The sequence below is a fragment of the Leptonychotes weddellii genome, chromosome 14, assembly GCF_054177405.1.
Source record: "Leptonychotes weddellii isolate Sample4059 chromosome 14, ASM5417740v2, whole genome shotgun sequence".
In the NCBI taxonomy this organism is placed as follows: Eukaryota; Metazoa; Chordata; class Mammalia; order Carnivora; family Phocidae; genus Leptonychotes; species Leptonychotes weddellii.
This window is the reverse complement of record NC_138382.1, coordinates 33,836,873-33,857,453: the sequence shown is the minus strand read 5'-3', so window position 1 is coordinate 33,857,453 and position 20,581 is coordinate 33,836,873. Positions and strand designations below refer to the sequence as shown.

Here is a 20,581-nt window from a genome sequence, read left to right as displayed (position 1 = left end):
ACGTCCCACACAGTCATCCTCTCCTTGACATAATCAAAGGACGTGTGCTCTCTAAACAGTCCACTTATCAGCACAGACTGCAAGTGCAACAAATACTGAATTCCTAAATACGTGGTCCCACTAAGCATAAATATACATATTTATAGACTGCAAAAAGGTGGGCGCCTGGGTGGCTCAGTCGTTAAGCGTCTGCCTTCAGCTCAGGTCATGATCCCAGGGTCCTGGGATCGAGTCCCACATCGGGCTCCCTGCTCGGCGGGAAGCCTGCTTCTCCCTCTCCCACTCCCCCTGCTTGTGTTCCTGCTCTCGCTGTCTCTCTCTGTCAAATAAATAAAATCTTTAAAAAATAAAAATAAAAATTAAAAAAAAAAATAGACTGCAAAAAGGTGAAAAGTAGCATTCCATAATATTAGCCTGTCACACGGAAACAAAATTTTTTATCTGTGAATCTGTCCACAATACAGCATAAACTATGACCTACATCTTACACAGAGGCATAATGTATATTTTCTAGATGGAAGGAAAATCCCACTGTACATCTCAAAGGCTGTATGCTTACCATTTACCACGGGTGTCTAGATTTTCTTCTAGTGTCAGATTTTACCAGTTCAGGCTTTGCAGTCAAACACACCTACACTTGAATTCAGGCTCTGGGCCCTGCCACTTACTTGCTGTTGATCTGAGGAGAGTTACCTGTTGTAGTTGCTGTTTTTCAGTTATAAAATGGAAACGATGCCATCTATCATTTGACATATAACACCATATTTACAGTCCATTGTGAAAATTAAACAACATGATGTATTTAAAGAACTAAGCATGATACCTCATCCATAGTGAATGCTCACTGAAATGGTAGCTATTCATATTAAAATTAAGGTCGTTGATACTACAGGGCCTTTCTTCTCAAAGTACCCCAAAGCATATCACCAGTTCTGTGTGTGTGTCTGTGTGTCTGTCTGTGTCTGTGTGTCCGTGTAAAAAACACTATTATGGTCCAAATCATGTGTTCTTCTCTGCATGGAATACTAAACTACAATATCTGTGACTAATCTGCAATGTACATCACAATATGTCGATGCAAAATGTGCCCAAGTGTTTAGGTATTGGTGATGTGCGTAAGTATTTTTATTAGAACTCGGAAAAGACAGCAGTTTGAAATAGGGATTTCTACATTTCCTTCTTGCTATTCACTGATGTCAGAACCATAGAGAGCTTGTATTTTTTCCCCCAAAATATGGCATTCTGAGGATCAGCCTCTTTCCAAATTACCCAAATCTACAGGGGAAGTCTTTATTTGTGAATTATGACGAGTACTAAGCCCTCTGAGATTGTGAATCAAGATAGCCAAGTAAAGGATTCTTTTACAGCCACTAGAAAAATCTCAAATCACATTGTATTTGTAGTTACAATGAATTCATAAATAATGGTAATCAAATTTAAAATGTACATCTTAATCTTGTACTAAATAATGGTACAGTATTCCAGCCTATAACTGAAAATAAAAATATTTTAGCCTATAACTGAAAATAAAAGTATTTTATGCTTAGTTTTAAATCACATATATATTTTAAATATATTGGTGGACAATCTAATGAGAGAAAATGAGTATTTTTCTTTGTAGAGCATTAATTTGGATACTAATAACAAATTAAATGAGGTTATGGAGCAAGTAGAAAAAATTAACATAGCCCCACTTGGACTGACATTAATTTTGTACAAAATTAAAATTTCACGGGTCATAAACTAAAGAATGACAAAGTTTATTTTAAACCTCAAAATGTGAAACAGAAACTGAGTTTTAGGAGATACCTCTCTTTTAGATACACTGACAAATCTGGATTACTACTGAACAAGACCAAGCTCTTTTGAAGTATCAGGCTTCCTACAGTTTACATAATATTGATAGGTTTCTCTAATAAAGGCATATTGGGCATTAAAAGGTGAATAAAGCACATATCGAATTTTGTTTTGTCCAATTAAAAAACTGTCCTAACCCTAAGGAAAAAAAAATGCTCACAATAACCCAGTAGGAGCCTCGATTAGAAAGATATCTGCAGCATCTGAAAATGAGTATGTTTTTGAAAATAAGTTTATTTTAAAGTTACTTGGGGGTTCACGATTTGGAGCTTTGAGTTTTATAAATGAAATAACCCAGTTTGCACATTATTATGCTGTTCATTAAAACTAAAAATTAAGAGTAAATAAATCCTCTTCAATGCAAAGTACAGTTTGGTTCCACAGTTGCTTAAATTACATTGCCACATATGAAATGTTGGCTCTACTCTGGAATTAACATTGAAAATTTTCAAATATCTCTCCTGATAATTTTATCGAAAGTGATTTATTTTAAAACAATAAGCGCTACAAATTGAGACGGGCTTAAAGAGATAACAGCCTAGTGTCTTATTGTCCTCTGTTGACAGGAAAGCATGTTCTTTACATACTGTACTTAGCTATAAAACACATATCTTTCCTTGGTAAAAAAAAAAAAAATATATATATATATATATATATTTCTCTAGATTATTTAATAGGCTATTTCGAGACTGTGAGAAAAAACAATTATTTGTGAAACAGTGTTTCACGGTGGGAGAAAAATTAAGAGAAATTATTTGCATCTCCTTTAAGTTCTTCACAACACTTGGAGGCCTTCATTCTCTCCAGTTAGTGCAATTTATTTTTTCATACGTCTCAGGAGCAAACAATGTTATTTAGACTCTAACCTGGCATGCTACCACCTCTGGCCCGCCCTTGAGCCCCTCCATTGCAAAGGTCTCCAGGTGCAGTTTGGGTAGCTGCAGGGTGAAGTCATTCCTACTTGCCGCAGTCCGTGACAGCGAGATCTGATCTCTGACCTAAAGGGAAAAAAACAGCATCAATGGTAATTCCCCTTCAGACACATTAACTGGGATGAACTGGGTCCCCTTGAGCCCACTGAGTGGACTTGCATTGATCGCTGGACCTGAAATCCATGAATAAATTTAGGACTAATTGATTTTTCGTTGCAAATAAATCTCTAATTCAGAGTGCTGGGGGAGAATGTTAAGAAGAAAAAGCGTCCTCCTGCTTGAAATGAGGGAGGGAAGAAGAGTCACTGGAGCTCTTCTGATCAAGAGGTTTTGAATTATTTTTTTCACTGTTCCACCCTCAAAAGAAAAAAAGGAAGAAGGAAAAAAATATCCACAAAATCGAAAACAAACAGCCATCTCCTAATTATTATCACTTTCTTAATAACATGTTTCATTTAACTGGTATTAACTAATATATATTAGACAAGATAGTTATTAGGTGTTAGTCTTTGAAAAGAAAACTTCAATAATATGTACCCTGGAATAAAAACAAATATACTCAACACACAAGGAGACTTAAAAATATACCAGTCAGAGGTTTATTTGCCCATCTCCTTCTTACTAAACTTGAGTCTTAACGATTAAATACATACAAACCAACTCGGTCACGCAACTTCTAAATAAGATAACGAATAAAATCAGTGGTATTTGTACTATATTTTAAGTATTCGGAAAGGTAACAATACAAACATATCACAGATCCAGGAGAAATACCAAATTCTCTAGCCAGTGTAAGTATCACAGGCAGTTGATATTACACTGCCACCTTCTGGACAAATGAGAAACTACTCCCCATATACTATACATAGATAAAGAAAATGCTCAGAAACAGATCTGCTTTCATTTTTAATTTCCAAACTTAGTAAGAGCTTTAAGATTTTCACAGTTTAGTTTTCCATAAGATCAGTGAGCTTTCGTTTTTAATTATATAGTTTAACGATAGTAGATTTCATACGTAGGCATATTTTCTAACTTTCCTTATGGCTGACTTGGTTTTAAAAATGTATCTCTTTGCTACCATATATTGGATAAATATTATGCAACTAGCGTAAAGCCACAGGATCAAAAGTGTTTTTGATGAAATAGTAAAGGTCAAGAATGGGAGCACTATAAAAAATAACACCAATTGCTCAAATATATGTATCTATATCCCTACTTTTCCCTGAGCAACTTCGAATGTAACTTGGCAACAGTACATGGTCGAAAACCTCTCCTTCGCTTTTCTATTCTACTTGGGAAGCTTCTAAAGCCTGTTTGAATTATTTCTTATTTTATGAATGAACTATCACACTGCATAGGGTTTCCTTATACTAGCAAGCACACACAAACATCTGACAACATCTTTAATTGTTCATGCTAATCTATGGTTATAAAAATCTTTATACTCCCAAGTTGAGCAGAATTTCTGTCAATAACTGAATGTCAAAGTGTATGCTATAAAACATACACTGTAATGCAATTTTTATAATGGTGTGAGTACTGTATGCACACTGGAGTCCCAATTCAGAATGTGTATTTATCTCTAACAAATATTCTCCAGAGTCTTTAGTCAGGATGAGAATGCTTTTAACTTACTTAACATAACAAAATAAATCATATTTTACAAATATATTTGCTTTAGGTTTTATATTTTATATATACGGATACCTTCTCCTGATTTTTTTGGTCACCAATGCACACTCAGATAAAAGAAAACATTAGTGTGGATTAAGGTACTGAGAATTTATCAACATCAAACCACTAGTGTTTTGCCTTCTACCCTTCTGAACCATAGTCAATAGATCTAAATATTTTACTGCACCCTGGCCAATTCATTGTTTGATGTTTAAAAACTCACCCAGAATCAAAGAAAATTTATTAAATTTGAGCCCCCAAATGAGATACTATTAGCTTTGAAAGTCAAGTTTAACTGCGATATTGATGATTCTCTTTTTTCTGTGACAAAATTCACTAGGGAAATCCTGGAAGTCAAAGTACAAAAGCAGATTGCTAATATGGGCAAAGGAGGAGGGAGGACCATAAGCAATGTAGGTATAATCCACAACACAGTTCCAGCACTGGAGGTCCTTGAACCCGATGATTATCAGGCACCAGACTTCAACTGTGAAGCTTGACATACAGGAACAGTAAGCCACATTTTATAGTCTCTAAATAAACTCGCTGAACAATATTAAGCTGGGGCATTTGGCAGTTAAACCTGTGACTTCTCATCAAATTAACATTCTCACTACAACATTATTTAATTTGCCAAGTTAAATCATTCTTTATATTAGATGGGGGAAAACCTCAAAATGCCATTATTTTGCTGAATCGAATAATGGGCATCATAATTACAACATTATTTGAATATGCATGTGTTAATACTTTCATTTAATTATAAATGATGTGTTGAGATCGTGGACAGTGCCATCAAGAGATAGCGCTACACAACAGATATAATATCACAAATATTTCTACTACATTTTAAGAGTTGATTCCACTTTTAAATTAAGCCAGGACTTTGAGAGAAGGCATCCAAAATGTTCTCCAAATATTTCTAGGAAAAGTTTTTTCTCACTCTTGAAAAAGGATCGGCTAGGAGTTCTTTTATCTTCAGGGGTGTGAAGGAGTGAAAGCAGTATGTTGAGAGAAGACAAAACAGTGACACAGGACAAGTAAAATTACAACCATGCAGCAAAGAAGCAGGAAGGGAAGGTGACAAGGAACAGGAAAACATGAAGGGTGAAAGATGAGACTTGCTCAGAAGAGTGCAGAAAGCAAGTCTGAATTTCAGGGTGTGAACAAGGATAAACGGGAAAGAGAGTCAACCCAGAACAGTAAGAAAAAAGGTTCTCTCCGTATTGCATTAAATTTGTTCATGAAAAACAGAGAACAGGCAGCCTGAGAACAAAGTAACCAAAATCAGAAAAGGGATAAGTGAAATCTCTTTGGGAAACACTGCCCATTGGATATAAATGATTCTTTTCAAACATGAGAATCTAAAATAAATTTCTTTACTGTCAAAAGAATTCTGAAGCGGGCGCCTGGGTGGCTCAGATGGTTAAGCGTCTGCCTTTGGCTCAGGTCATGATCCCAGGGTCCTGGGATCGAGTTCCGCATCGTTAGAATAGTAAAATCACTTTTTCCTCTAACAGAAGTAGGCTCACCTTTTAAAGTACAGAGTTTAGTGTGAACTAAGATTAAAACCACCATTGCCACCTTTCTGCACATTAAATGATAATTTCAAATTTCAAATTAATTTGAAATTATAATTTCAAGAGTCAGTCTTTAACTGTTACAGCACATCGTCATTCATCCTTTAATTGAAATTCTATACCCTTTTCACTGTGATTTATTTATAGCTGTGACTGATAAAATATATATAACAACATTTTTCTACTTCAAAATGGGTGACAGTTCATACTTAACATATAACGAATTTTTTCATACAACTTCACAATATAAATCTCATTTGCCAAGTTGCATACATTTTTATAATATTTTATACAACCGTTCAATTTCATAGTATTTTGACAAAGAATAAAGAAAACATACCTCCATTACTACACTCTGAAATTTTGATTTTTAGGAAAGTAGTTTGATTTCTCCCTTTCCTATTACATACTTTCAGAAAGCACATATTTCTAACAGATATGCCATAAGACACGAGAGAAACAAGAGGTGGGTAGAGAAAAATAAATGAAACTTTCTAAGAAGTCAAAACATTGGTATGAAATATCTATCTATTTTATCCTCACACTCAAGTTCCAGATTGAAGTGATTCAGAAGATCCACGTTCCTATTCCACTGATTGGCCTTTACTCACAAGCCGCCAATCTGTTTTCTAATTTTCTGTATACTCCCACCATAACACAAAAAAAGCTATTCCTGGTGGACATATCAACTATGAGATTACATTAGTCATTTTTGGAAAAACTGCTCAACTCTCAGAACATGAACCTGCATGTTGTATCACGCACAGCTATAAATCCCTCTGGACCTAATGTTCCAAATTAAAACACACACACACACACACACACTTTTGAAATGTGGCACTAGCTGTGTTTCCACCATCAGGACACTAAGGAAGAAGCAGTAGGATTGTAGATGGAAATGCAGGTACGCTTATCACATAAAAAGATATGTACAGTGCCCAAATCTTAAACGTCTGGGAAAAGTAAGTGATAATTAGGATTTCACATCATACCCTTGATCTGGCTAAAATTTTACTTACTCCAATCTAGTATGGCATCCATTGCTTCAAAATCAACACTCTGACCACAGACAGTGTCACCAAGTAGAGGGACCTCTACAGCATTTCCTGTAACCTCCTTTCTTATCACTCCATGTTCATGTTCTACTTTGTTTCCACATCCCTGCCTTCTTCTGTCCCACGCCCTCTTCTGCCCTTCCTTCCACCACCACAGATTCCTTATGGCTTTCCCTTCTCTTTTTATTCTCTTTTTCATCCTACCCTAGAGCAGCTTGCACACTATCTTTCAACCTCCTCACCAGAGAGCAGTGTGTCCTTGGCACACTGCAGCCTGGGAACCGAATCCAGCCCACCGCATATTATTGTAAATAAAGTTTTATTGGAACACATGACACCCATTCATTTACCTATTGTTTTTTGGCTGCTTTCCTGCTACCATGACAGAAGTGGAGAGTTGAGACAGAGACCATATGGTCCACAAAGCCTAAAATATTTACTATCTGACTCTTTACAGAAAGTGTTGGCCATCCTCTGCCTTAAAGGTATAGAAGGAAAGACAGTATTTTTCACCATCTGTCAAGTTTTTTAAATAACCACATCTCACCAGAGAATATCTGAACAATTTCTAGCGGGTCAACCTTCTATCAGTAACACAGGGTTGCGTTTCACAGACACTTCCTGGCTTCTTTTTTCCAAGAGTTTCATAAAATAAGTGTATTATCTCCTGATACATTTTCAAGTTTTATGCAGTCTGGTATACAACATGACTGGATCTAACTTTCCTGGCATGTACTCTAATACCTAATCAACATAAAATTTGGTTAAACAAGTAGAATAGGCATACTGGAGAGCCTTTTGTAAATAGACAGAGAAGGGCACCAGCCAGAGGAAACTCCGTAATAACACCGGTAGCAAGAAAAACGCTGTGCATACAGAGGCTCGGAGAAAGTATGTGATCAAATAAGAATGTCATTCCAAACTCACAAATTCTACAAGGCAGGAGAAAGAGAGAATATGATAAAAAAGATCATTAGCAGCTCCAGGACTCTGGTATGTGCCTACTGAGAGAAGCAGGGCTTCAAGCTTGTCAACATTCATGGATCGAATAGTTACATCTGAATGGGTATTTTCCTCTGTCTGTTACCTTTTCCTTAACTGTTTAATTAATGAAATGGATAGAGTAACATTTCTATTAGTAGTACCACTGGTACTTCCAAAAGTACTTTATGCTTCTCAGAGTACTCTTCACACTACCTCCCTTGATTCTGCCATCCACCTTGTAAAACAGTCATCACCATCCCTAATATTGGGATGCTGAGTGCAGCGCTCCCAGCACCAAATCCCAACGCCTCTTAATATCTATAATGAATAGTTAATAGTTGGGGAAATCACTTAGGATTTTGGTAATCTTCCATTTCCCTACCTAAACAACAACACTATTTTTTTTTACCTTTACCTTGCCTTGGTCCCTTGTCTGGCAATCTTAGCAAAAATGTGTAAGTTTCATAAAAGTAGTTTTGTGAGAAGTAATGGAGACTATTATTCAAACATCCTTATTTTCCTCAGTAGTTTCCCTGGGCCTGTGGGCATTCTCATTCATTCATGTTTTCTTTCTCCCACGGCCTGACACACACACACAGACACACACACACACTGTTACACTGAGAGACAAGTTACCTGCGCAGCAATCATCCTTACACAGTGTCACCATCTCACACGGAAGACTCCCCAGCTATGATGTCCCAAGACACATGCAACCATTCCTGCTGTGCTCCACACCCATGGGAAGGAGACCCTGGCACTCCGCAGAAGCGGGCACTCCACTGACGTTGCAGCAAACACAGGCACTCATCATTTGAAAAGAAGGAAGTGAGAAACTAGCCTTCTCTTGCTGGCAGGTTATTTAACCTAACCTACAGCTCTGGAGCGGAGCCAGCACACTCCCATGACTGCCTGCTGCTGTCACCAGAAAAAGAGGACAAATCCACCACCACCACCACCCGCACATTAATAGTCACATCCCAATTAGGGACCGAGAAAATGGATCTCTTGAATCAAATTATCAAGCTGGCTACATACCAATTAAGGATCTGAAAAACGGAGCCCTCAAATCAAATTATCAAGCTGGAGGATAGGGTGATTTGATCACGGACATCTTATAAAGGCGCTAGACAGCTTGATAAATCCATGGTGTAGGTTATATACCATAGAGTGCACACCACAGATAGATTACTGTGCCCTTGAGCTATTTAAACAAACACAAAACCCATACTTGAGAATAGAGAAATAAGTTTATGAATTGTTAACAGTCCTCCACACGGAGATATTTTCTTTCCGAGGGGAAATTATTCCAAAGGATAAAGGCCAAGGCACAACTGAAATCAGCTATTTAGATGTGTTTAGGCTAAAACCTGTTAAGCACACGTACATGACATTCTGTAGTGTCTTATCTTTAGTTTGTCAAGGTTTTTAAATCCCTCTTGAGCCGGAGTACCATTTTTAGCTTGGCTAGGTCAGAATGACACTGAACAATATGAATGATGACACACAAGACAGCTATATGGACAGTTGTCGTCAGCAAGCCAACTGTGCGAACACCGGTATGTCCTGCACAGCTGATCCTCAGACCTGGGATCCAGAAACTAAGAATGCAGAGGAGGTCAAAGACCACAAGTAACACTTAGAGAGTCATTAACAAGTCACCACCACTGGGTTTTTAGATGCATTAAATCATATTTGACTTTTAAAATACTGTCAGTTCTATAAATTAAAAGCTATTCTGTGGGTTTCCATCCCTTGTAAATTCACTGAAAACTAAAAATCATAAGATAGGGCACCTGGGTGGCTCAGTTGGTTAAGCGACTGCCTTCGGCTCAGGTCATGATCCTGGAGTCCCGGGATCGAGTCCCGCATCGGGCTCCCTGCTCGGCGGGGAGTCTGCTTCTCCCTCTGACCCTCCCCCCTCTCATGTGCTCTCTCTCATTCTCTCTCTCACAAATAAATAAATAAAATCTTTAAAAAAAATAAAAATAAAAAAATAAAAATCATAAGATAACTACATATTATCAAATATTTGGGTTAACCATCTTAAGATAAGATTATAAAATCATGTTTAAAGATTTGGTAAAACAGTGTCTTCACCTGTCAGATTCTGTTTGACTCTAATCTATTCCACAATCCACTCTAACAAAAGAAGTTCTCAGCTTTCTACTTCATAGGAGTCTAACCAGCTAAAAACAGGTTGCAACAGGACTATTACACCCTGTAAATTCCTTGCTAGCATACCTCTCTTTCCTAGAGACATTCTTACAATCAAATTTAGGCTTTCTCCTCTAGCTTTTGATTAGGCAGAATAAATACACATGCTATTTTTAGCAATCAAATAAAAAAGCAGTATCAGCAAGACCTCCAATGAAATCTAGAGATGGCTTCAGCTTTGTTTAGGGACTGGGTGATGGTAGAATTTGACTCATTCAACCAACATTCATTAAGTGCCTACTGGGTACCAGGCCCTGTGATAGATGTTGAGGATATAAAAATTAAGGAGACAGAATTCCATCCCTCAAGGACTCCAAACTCTAGTGGCATAATTAATCTCTCAAAATGCATTTGTTAGCCTTCCATTTATCTATAATGTCTTGTTTCTCCCGTCAGTGCCTATGCTGCCTTCTTTCTTTGCCAGAGAGTATTACGTTAATCAATCTCAAACCTTTATCTTTAGCCTGACTTTTTTCCTTAGGTCCAGACTCACATATCCTGCTGATCACTCCACATTACCTCAAACTTGGGTATTTCCAAAGCAAAACTCACCATTGTCTCCCTTCTTCTCCCTACAAAAAAAAAAAAAAAAAGCCTGCTCCTCTTCTTGTATTTCCAACATCATTTCAATCAGCCAATCACACTGCCCCATCCTGAGAGTCATCCTCCCCTGCCTTTCTCATCCTCATTCGCCATTTTACTAAATAAGTTTCACATCCTTCCCTCTAATACCACCTATCATCACTACCCTGGTCCAACCTTCTCCTGCTTTCATCAAATGTACAGAACCATGGCTCTTAAAACCACTTCATTACTCATGATATCTGGTCTGCAAATATGCCCTCCAGAGCCCAAATTCAGTACCGAAATCTGACCATATCAGTCCCTCGCTTAAACCCTAGTTTGCTCCCACTGCCTCCATGATAAAGATCCAAGGGTCTTAGAATGGCCAAAAAAGAAAAACAACTTCAATGACTTGGCTTCCAAGTGCCTCATTCAGCCCCTCTCTTGCACTCTCCTTTCACTTCCTGCTGAACTGAGGATGTCTGGCTATTCATGCTTCCATGCACTTCCTCGCACACACTATCCTCTCTGCTGGAATGCCTTTCCCATCTTTCCTCACACTTCAAAGCCCTATCCAGGCATTAATTCTCTTCTAAGAAACCTCCAGCCAACCCGTGGGTTTTCTAAGTATTTCTCATAGACGAATAACTCCGTCCACACGGATGTGAAACTGCATCTTATGGATGTGTATTTACCATGGTATACTGGAATTATCTGTGTCTCTGCCTTGAGGGAAAAGACTATGCTATATAGGGACTATGCTATATATATATTTTTTGGTTGTTTGTTTCTCCAAAGACTGGTACAGCTCCTGGCATATAATACACACTTTAAAAGCATTTGTAGAACTCAACTATTTATATTAAATATTGGATAAGAGGTTTTAAGTAACTTTACTGTAGAAATGAATCTCAAAGGATATTAGCAAAAACTCCTGTGACTTCCTAGCTATTGTCCAGTATCATTCAGCCCGATAAATTTACAGGTTTATAGACGCAAGGTCTTCTAGAGTCTTTTGAGGCTTCTGGATTGTGACTTCCTGTTTTATCTTTTAGACATTGTACTGAAAAGGCAGCTAAGACTTCTCCCTAAATGTTCAGAGGTACCTTTAAAGTTCATAGTACACTACAATCATACACAGGAAACACTACAGTTAATCCTTCCAAACTTGTAGGACTCAAGCAATCTCTAAAAGCCTCAAGAATCCAGCCATTTTGCTAACTAAACAATAATAAAAAATGACTACAAAAAAAGTTCATTCTTCTCTACATTCCAATTTAAGTAAGTAAGTAAATTTACTTACTTTCACCCCCAGCTATAATAAACCAAGACATTTCTCGGTTAAACACTTGGTTAGCCCCCAATAAATACTTAATTTTCTCATACCTAACCCTAAATAATTCAGATATTATCCTAAACATCTAGTCATTGCCCTATCCTGAAAGCTATTCTAATATAATTCTACATAGAACTATCTATATCTATATAGAATTATATTCTAATATAATTATTGTACTTTTCCTCACAATAGAAATACTAAAGCATGTTTGGAGAGCTTCTTAATTTAAAGAAAAAAATCAATTCCTGAGAGTCTATATTATCAGTAATATTAGAAACCTATTGGTAAATTTATTAGGAAAATAAAAAAATATGACTTTAGGGAATGATGTTAGCAAAAATGATGGAATAAGGAACTCCAAAAACCAGTCCCTACACACACACACACACACACACACACACACACAAATGAATACCCTGGGGCACCTGGGTGGCTCAGTCGGTTAAGTGTCTGCCTTTGGCTCAGGTCATGATCCCGGGGTCCTGGGATTGAGCCCTGAGTCAAGCTCCCTGCTCAGTGGGGGGCCTGCTTCTCCCTCTCCCTCTGCATGCTGCTCCCCCTTCTTGTGCTCTCACTTGCTCTCTCTCACATAAATAAGTAAAATCTGAAAAAAAAAGCAGTGAGTACCCTGACAAAATTTGTCAGAATCAACTTTTTCAGAACTCTAGAAACTAACTGAAAGCTTACAGCAACCAAGTAAAAACTTAATCAAGAAAAAAGCACCTGAGTCAGCATTTAAGGAAATCTCTGTTGAAACACTAGCAGACGATGAAGTTAACAGAACAGAGATTGCAGAGGCCATACTTGACAAAGAATATAGACTTTACATGGAAATGAAAAGTACAGCATAGGAAATACAGTCAATTATATTGTAATAATGTTTTACAGTGACAGTGACCACTTACCATGGTGAGCACTGAGTAATGTACAGAATTGTCAAATCACTATGTTATATACCTGAAACTAATATAACATCGTATGTCAACTATGCTTCAATAATAAATATTTTCTAAAAAAGAATACAAACTGAAAAAATTAGTTCAGAAAAGTCACTGAACAAACAATAACCACTAGAATAAGCAGCAACAACCAACACCAGGGAAGGAGGAGAATCTGATTTCCAGAGTTGCTACACTGTACTATTTAAAATATCCACTTTTCAACAAAAAGTTATGAAGTATGCAAAAAGATAAGAAAGTATGGCTCATACATAAGAAAAACAGAAACTAATAGGAACTCAGGAAGCCTGAACATTGGATTTACCACACAATGATGTTAAATCATTTATTTTAAATATGCTTAAAGTGTTAAAGGAAACTGTACAAATAACCAAAGGAAACCATGAGAACAATATCTAGGAAGATATAGAAGACATAGAAAATATAAATAAAGAGATAGAGAGCATAAAAAGGAACCAAATAGAAATTTGGGGGTTGACATATTCAAAGTGCTTAAAGGGGACAAAAACCTGTCAACCAAGAATTTTATATCCAACAAAAATATTCTTCAAAAATGAAGGAAAGGGGCACCTGGGTGGCTCAGTTGGTTAAGCATCCAACTCTTGATTTCAGCTCAGGTCATGATCTCAGGGTTGTGGGATTAAGCCCCGTGTCAGGCTCTGCACTCAGCATGGAATGTGCTTGTCCCTCTCCCTCTCCTCCTTCCCCCCACTCACTCTTTCTCCTCTCTATCTGTAAAATAAATAAATAAAATATTTTTTTAAAAGGAAGGTGAAATTAAGCCATTCCCAGATAAACAAAAGCTGAGGGTGTTCATTATCCCTAGACTTGCCCTAGGAGAAATGTCCTAGGGGAGTCCTTCAGCCTGATATGAAAGGACAACAGACAGTAACTCAAATTCACATGAAGAAATAAAGATCACCAGTAAAGGAAACTGCACAAGTATATATAAAAGTCAGTAATAATGTAGTTTTGATTTGTAACTCCTCTTTTTTTTCTATATAATTTAAAAGACAACTCTGACAAAACTGAACAGAGAAATAGTCAACAATAATAGTTGAAGACTTCAAAATTGCACTTCATTAATGCATAGAACTACACAAAAGATACCCAAGGAACTAGAAGACTTGAACAGCAGTGTAAATCAACTTAATAGACATCTATAGAATATTCTACACAACAACTGCAGAATACACATTCTTTTTAAATGTACATGTAACATTCACCAAGACAGACCATATTCTGAGCCATACTGCAAACTTTAAATTTAAAAGAATTGATATCAAACAAAGTAGCTATTCAAACCCTACAGAATTACATTAGAATGCCATAGCAAAAAATATTTGGAAAATGCCCAAATATTTTGTAAATAAAACAACACACTCTTAAATAATGAATAGGTCAAAGATGAAATCACAGGGATATTACAAAATACTTTGAGACAGATGAAAACAAAAACATAACATACTAAACACAGTTTTCAATGAAAGCAGGGCTCACACAGAAATTTTTAGCTGCAAATGCTTACATTAAAAAAGAAGAAAGATCTCAAAGCAATAACATAATCTTCTACCTGAGGGACACAGAAAAAGAAGAGCAAACTAAGCCCAAAGCAAACAAAAGAAAGAAAATAATAAAGATTGGAGCAGAGATAATAGAGACTAGGAAAATAACAGAGGACATTAAGAAAACCAAATTTGGTTCATTGGAATGATCAACAACACTGACAAACCTTAAATAGACTTGCCAAGAAAAAAAAAAAGATTAATTAATTACTCTAATCAGAAAAAAAAAGTGAGGACTCTACTACTGACCTTATGGAAATACAAACAATACTAAGAAAATGAACAATGTATGTCAACAAATTAGATAACCTAGATAAACTAAACAAATTCCTGGAAACATATAAACCACCAAAATGGACTTAAAAAGAAGCAGAAAATATGAATAAATCTATTACAAGGAAAAAGAATTAATAAATAAGCAAAAAACTTCCAACAAAGAAAATCCCAGGACCAGATAGCTTCACTGGTAAATTTTACCAAATGTTTATAGAATTAACACCAATCCTTCTCAAACTCTCCCAAAAATAAAACTGAAGTGGAAGGGCCACTTCCTAACTCATTCTAGAGGTCAGTATTACTCTGATATCAAAGCCAGACAAAGATATCACAAGAAAACTGTAGACCAATATCCCATATGAACATAGACACAAAATCCTCAAAAAAAAAAAAAAATACTAGCAAACTGAATCTAGCAACATATTCAACATATTCAAGCAATTATACATGATAACCAAGTGGTATGTATGACAAGAATGCAAGGATGGCTCAACATACATAAATGAATCTATGTAGTACACAATATTAATAGTATGAAAACTAAAAAAAAATCATTTCATATGATATAGAAAGAGCATTTGACAAAACCCAATAACCTTTCATGAAAAGAAAAATTCAAAAAACTAGGAACAGAAAAGAACTTAATCTGATGAAGGACATGCTCCTAACATCATACTTAATGGCACAAAACTGAAAGCTTTTCCCTTAAGATTAGGAAGAATGCAAGGATATCTGTTGTCATCTCATTGCCAGGACTAGAAGTACTAGCCAGGCAATTAGACCAAAAAATAAAAAATAAAACAAACAAACAAAAATAAACAACCACAAAAAACGAGGCATCCAAACCAGAAAAAAAGAAGTAAAACTATCTTTATTTGCAGATGACATGATCTTACATACAGGAAATCCTAAAGAATCCTCAAAAGAAATTATTGGAGCTAAAAAAATTTAGCAAAATTGCAGGATACAAAAGCAACATATAAAAATCAGTCATATTTCTAAATGTTAGAAATTAAGAACCAAGAAATGAAATTAAGAAAATAATTTCATTTACAACAGCATCACAAAGAATAAAATACTCAGGAATAAATTTAAGCAAGAAGGTATAAAACTTACACACTGAAAACTACAAAAGTTGTTGAAAAAAATTAGAGAAGATCTAAATAAATGGAAAGATATTCAATGTCATGGATTACAAGACTTAATATTAAGATGGAAATACTATCAAAATGCCAATCGCCTTCTTCTTCATATCCTAAAATCACATGTAATTGATCCTAAATTTCATATGTAATTACAAGGAACCCTGAAAAGTCAAAAAAAATCTTGAAAAAAACCCCCAAAGTTGGAAGACTTAAAATTCTTAATTTCAAAATTTACTACAAAGCTACAGTGATCAAAACAGTGTGTGGTACTGATATATGAGGATAGACAACATATAGATCAATGAAACAGAATTGACAGCCCAGAAACAAAACCAAACATCTATAGTCAATAGATTTTCAACACAGGTACCAAATGGGGGAAAGAAAAGTCTTCTCTTTTTTTTTTTTTTTTAAGATTTTATTTATTTATTTGACAGAGAGAGACACAGCGAGAGAGGGAACACAAGCAGGGGGAGTGGGAGAGGGAGAAGCAGGCTTCCCGCTGAGCAGGGAGCCCGATGCGGGGCTCATTCCAGGACCCTGGGATCATGACCTGAGCCAAAGGCAGACGCTTAATGACTGAGCCACCCAGGAGCTCCAAGAAAAGTCTTTTTAATAAATGGTGCTGGGATGGGGTGCCTGGTTGGCTCAGGTGGTTGAGCATCTGCCTTCGGCTCAGGTCGTGATCTCAGGATCCTGGGATCCTGCTTCTCCTTCTGCCCCCTTCCCAACTCCCACCCCCTGCTTGTGCGTGTGCTCTTTCTCTCTCTCAAATAAATAAAATATTTGGAAAACTAAATAAATAAACGGTGCTAGGATGACTGGATAGCCATGTAAAAGAATGAAATTCAGGCTTTGAATTATACCATATACAAAAATTAACTCAATATGGACTAAAACCTAAATATAAGAGTTAACACTATAAAACTCTTTGGACACAACACAGGGGATTTCTTCATGACCTGCGATTTGGCAATGTATTCTTAGATATAAAACCAAAATCATGATCAACAAAAGAAAAAAAATGTACTTCATCAAAGTTAAAAAACTTTTGTCCATCAAAGGACATTATCGAGAAAGTAAAAAGACAACACATAGAATGGGGTATAGGAGTGACTGCTTAATGGCTCCTGGGTTTCTCTTTGAGGTGATGAAAATATTCTGAAAACATAGTTGTGATGGTGGCATGACACTGTAAATGCATTGAGAGCCACTGAATTGCACACTTTAAAATGGCTAAAATGGTAATTTTTTTTTTTAGAGAATAGTTCTGTTTTTTTCAAAACAGTTGAGAATTCAACTAAATAAAGAAGCATGTGTATAAAAAATGCACCTCATGGAAAATTATGATTTTGTCTTCTCTTGTTATTTTTCTTAACCCCAATAATCTAAAATTAGCCCAAAAAATTTCTTAATAAAAAGTTAACTTCTGACCTACATTAAAAAGTCATAATATATTACATATATATTTACATATAAATAAAATAAAACATCTGTTTCTTTGAAATGAGGTATATGTTTTTAGATGAAAATGACTGGCCTTCTTTATTAAATAGTAGTATCAGTCCCAAATGGGATTTAAAAAATAATATCCAGTCAACTGCTTTGTATAATGCAATTTCAGGATTTGAAAAGTTGACGGTAATGTATCAAGTTTAAAGACTAACAAATATATCTTGAAATCTGGAATTGTGATACCTCCAGCTTTATTTTTCTTTCTCAAGATTGCTTCCACTATTCAGGGTCTTTAGTAGTTCCATACAAATTTCAGTATTATTCTAGTTTTGTGAAAAATGTTGGTATTTTGATAGGGATGGCATTGGATCTATAGATTGCTTTAGATAGTATGGACATTTTAACAGTATCAATTCTTCCAATCCATGAGAATGAAATACCTTTCCATTTGTTTGCATCACCTTCAGTTTCTTTCATCAGTGTTTTATAGTTTTCAGAATACATGTCTTTTATCTCTTTGGTTAAGTTTACTCCTAGGTATTTTATTCTTTTTGGTGCAAATGTAAACAGTGTTCTTTTCTTAATTTCTCTTTTTGCTACTTCATTATTAGTGTATAGAAATGCAACTGATTTCTGGGTATTATTTTTGTATCCTACAACCTTACTGAATTCATTTATTCTAATAGTTTTTTGGTGGAGTTTTTAGGGTTTTCTACATATAGTATCATGTCATTTGCAAATAGTGATAGTTTAACTTCTTCTTTTAACTTCAATCAATATGGATGCCTCTATTTTTCATGCCTGATCGCTGTGGCTAGGACTTCTAGTACTATGTTGAATAAAACTGGCAAGAGATGAGGGGAGTGGGAATACAGGCTTCCAGTTATGGAATGAAAAAGTCACAGGAATAAAAGGCACAGCATAGGGAATATAGTAGGTTAATATTGTAATAGCATTTTATGGTGATAGATGGTAGCTACACTGGTGGTGAGTATAACATTCCATATAGACTTGTTAAATCACTATGTTGGGGGCACCTGGGTGGCTCAGTTGGTTAAGCGACTGCCTTCAGCTCCGGTCATGATCCCAGGGTCCTGGGATCGAGCCCCGCATCGGGCTCCCTGCTCGGTGGGAAGCCTGCTTCTCTCTTTCCTACTCCCCCTGCTTGTGTTCCCTCTCTCGCTGTGCCTCTACCTCTCTCTGTCAAATAAAAAAAAAAAAAAAAAAAAAAATCACTATGTTGTACACCTGAAACTAATGTAACATTGTGTGTCAACTATACTCAAATTTTAAAAAATTAACAAATATCAATAAAATGTAATTGCTTTTCCAAAAAAACCCCAAACATTTAAGTTCTCCAAAAGTTTAAGTTCTTTAAAATGCAAGAAAAGAAATAATGTCTAGGGGCACATGGGTGGCGCAGTCAGTTAAGCTTCTGACTCTGGGTTTCAGCTCACGTCATGATCTCAGGATCGTGAGCTCAAGCCTTGCATTAGGCTCCACACTCGGGGTGGAGTCTGCTTAAGACTCTCTGTCCCTCTCCCTCTGCCCCTCCCCACCACCCTCTCTCTCTTGCTCTCTCTAAAATAAATAAGTCATTGAAAAGAAAAAAAGAAATAATGTCTTCATGAAAACAAGTTCTTTCTATTTGATCATTGTGTTAGAAGTTGTATTAGTATTAAAATTTAATTCAGCAGGTAAAAGTTAATTTTATTCTAGAACAACTGGTGCAAACCTTGAAAACACGTGTGCTTAAGATATATAAATAGCTATACTATTTGACTATGTACAATAAACTGGACTGAAGAGTCTGGGTGTAACCACAACCATTTTTACCATGAAAGAGCCTAGATCCTCCTTCTGTACTATGCCCAGTTTCTCCAAAATGGCAAAATGCCTCTGCACAGTCTGAGTGGCCAGAAAAATAAACCTGCAAAAGCTGGCATGAGGACCAGCTGGCGGCGCCTCCCTGAGAGCTCAGAGTGACTCTCTGGGCCATTTCATAGCACCCATTCATCCTCACCCAAACTTCACAGAAAAGAGAATTAGGCCAACAATCAATTAGCCTTTCCTAAATTTTCACTTCAAGCTTGAAAAGTAACTGATAATTTTGAAACCACTATATAAATAGAAATTTCCAGAAGTATTAATCAAAATAATTAACTACTAAATCTGAAGGGGAAAAAAGCCATAAACCAAAAGTAAATCTACAGTGGCTCTAGGCCAATTCTAAAGACTCTTTCTTTCCATATGACACAAAAATCGAAAGATGAACTGCAACTGAAGAACTGTATGATTATAATTGTCCTATTGCAGTCAGTCTTGATTATATTTAAAATACATATTGTGCCATTCTCATAATGAAAAGGATAAGGCACAACATCTGTATTCCACACTGATGATAGTCTGACGTCAAAGTCCCTTCCTCAAGGTAGCTGTCATCCAACATTTTTTTCCTGTAGCTGGGAAGACGAACAAACAATTGGATTTCAAGGCAACATTAACCGTATATAAAGGTATGCCATATAGACAACATAACTGATTTCTCCTATCAAAGGTCTCACCAAGTGCAAAAAATTCTAACCAAAGATGTCTCTTTTCCTACAAGTCAAATTTCAGGTTTCTAGCATATATGGATTTGATGTGACTATGTTTAAACTATACTGACTGACTAAACTTTAAGTGGGGAGGGGGAGAAATCACAGTTTCAAACAATACTACTTTAAAACATAGCATTCAGAATATGAGGTTTTTTTGAAAGTGCTTTTGGTGATATGAAATAATGTTAGTCACTTTCAATATCTAAAAGAATAGAGAGGGGCGCTTGGGTGGCTCAGTTGGTTAAGCGGCTGCCTTCGGCTCAGGTCATGATCCCAGGGTCCAGGGATCAAGCCCCGCATCAGGCTCCCTGCTCAGCAGGGAGTCTGCTTCTCCCTCTCCCTCTGCTGCTCCCCCTGCTTGTGCTCTCTCGCTCTCTCT

At 36.4% G+C, this 20,581-nt stretch overlaps 1 protein-coding gene across 6 annotated transcripts in view; it reads right to left on the bottom strand.

Annotated features, from left to right (window-relative positions):
• Positions 1–20,581, bottom strand: part of CCDC171 (coiled-coil domain containing 171) — a 299,195-nt gene that overhangs the window by 66,435 nt on the left and 212,179 nt on the right. For all 6 annotated transcript variants that reach the window (XM_081804103.1, XM_081804102.1, XM_081804104.1 and 3 more), the window contains one exon: positions 2,724–2,855. In XM_081804103.1, coding sequence (XP_081660229.1) covers positions 2,724–2,855 — 132 coding nt within the window. The remainder of the gene's footprint in view (positions 1–2,723; positions 2,856–20,581) is intronic.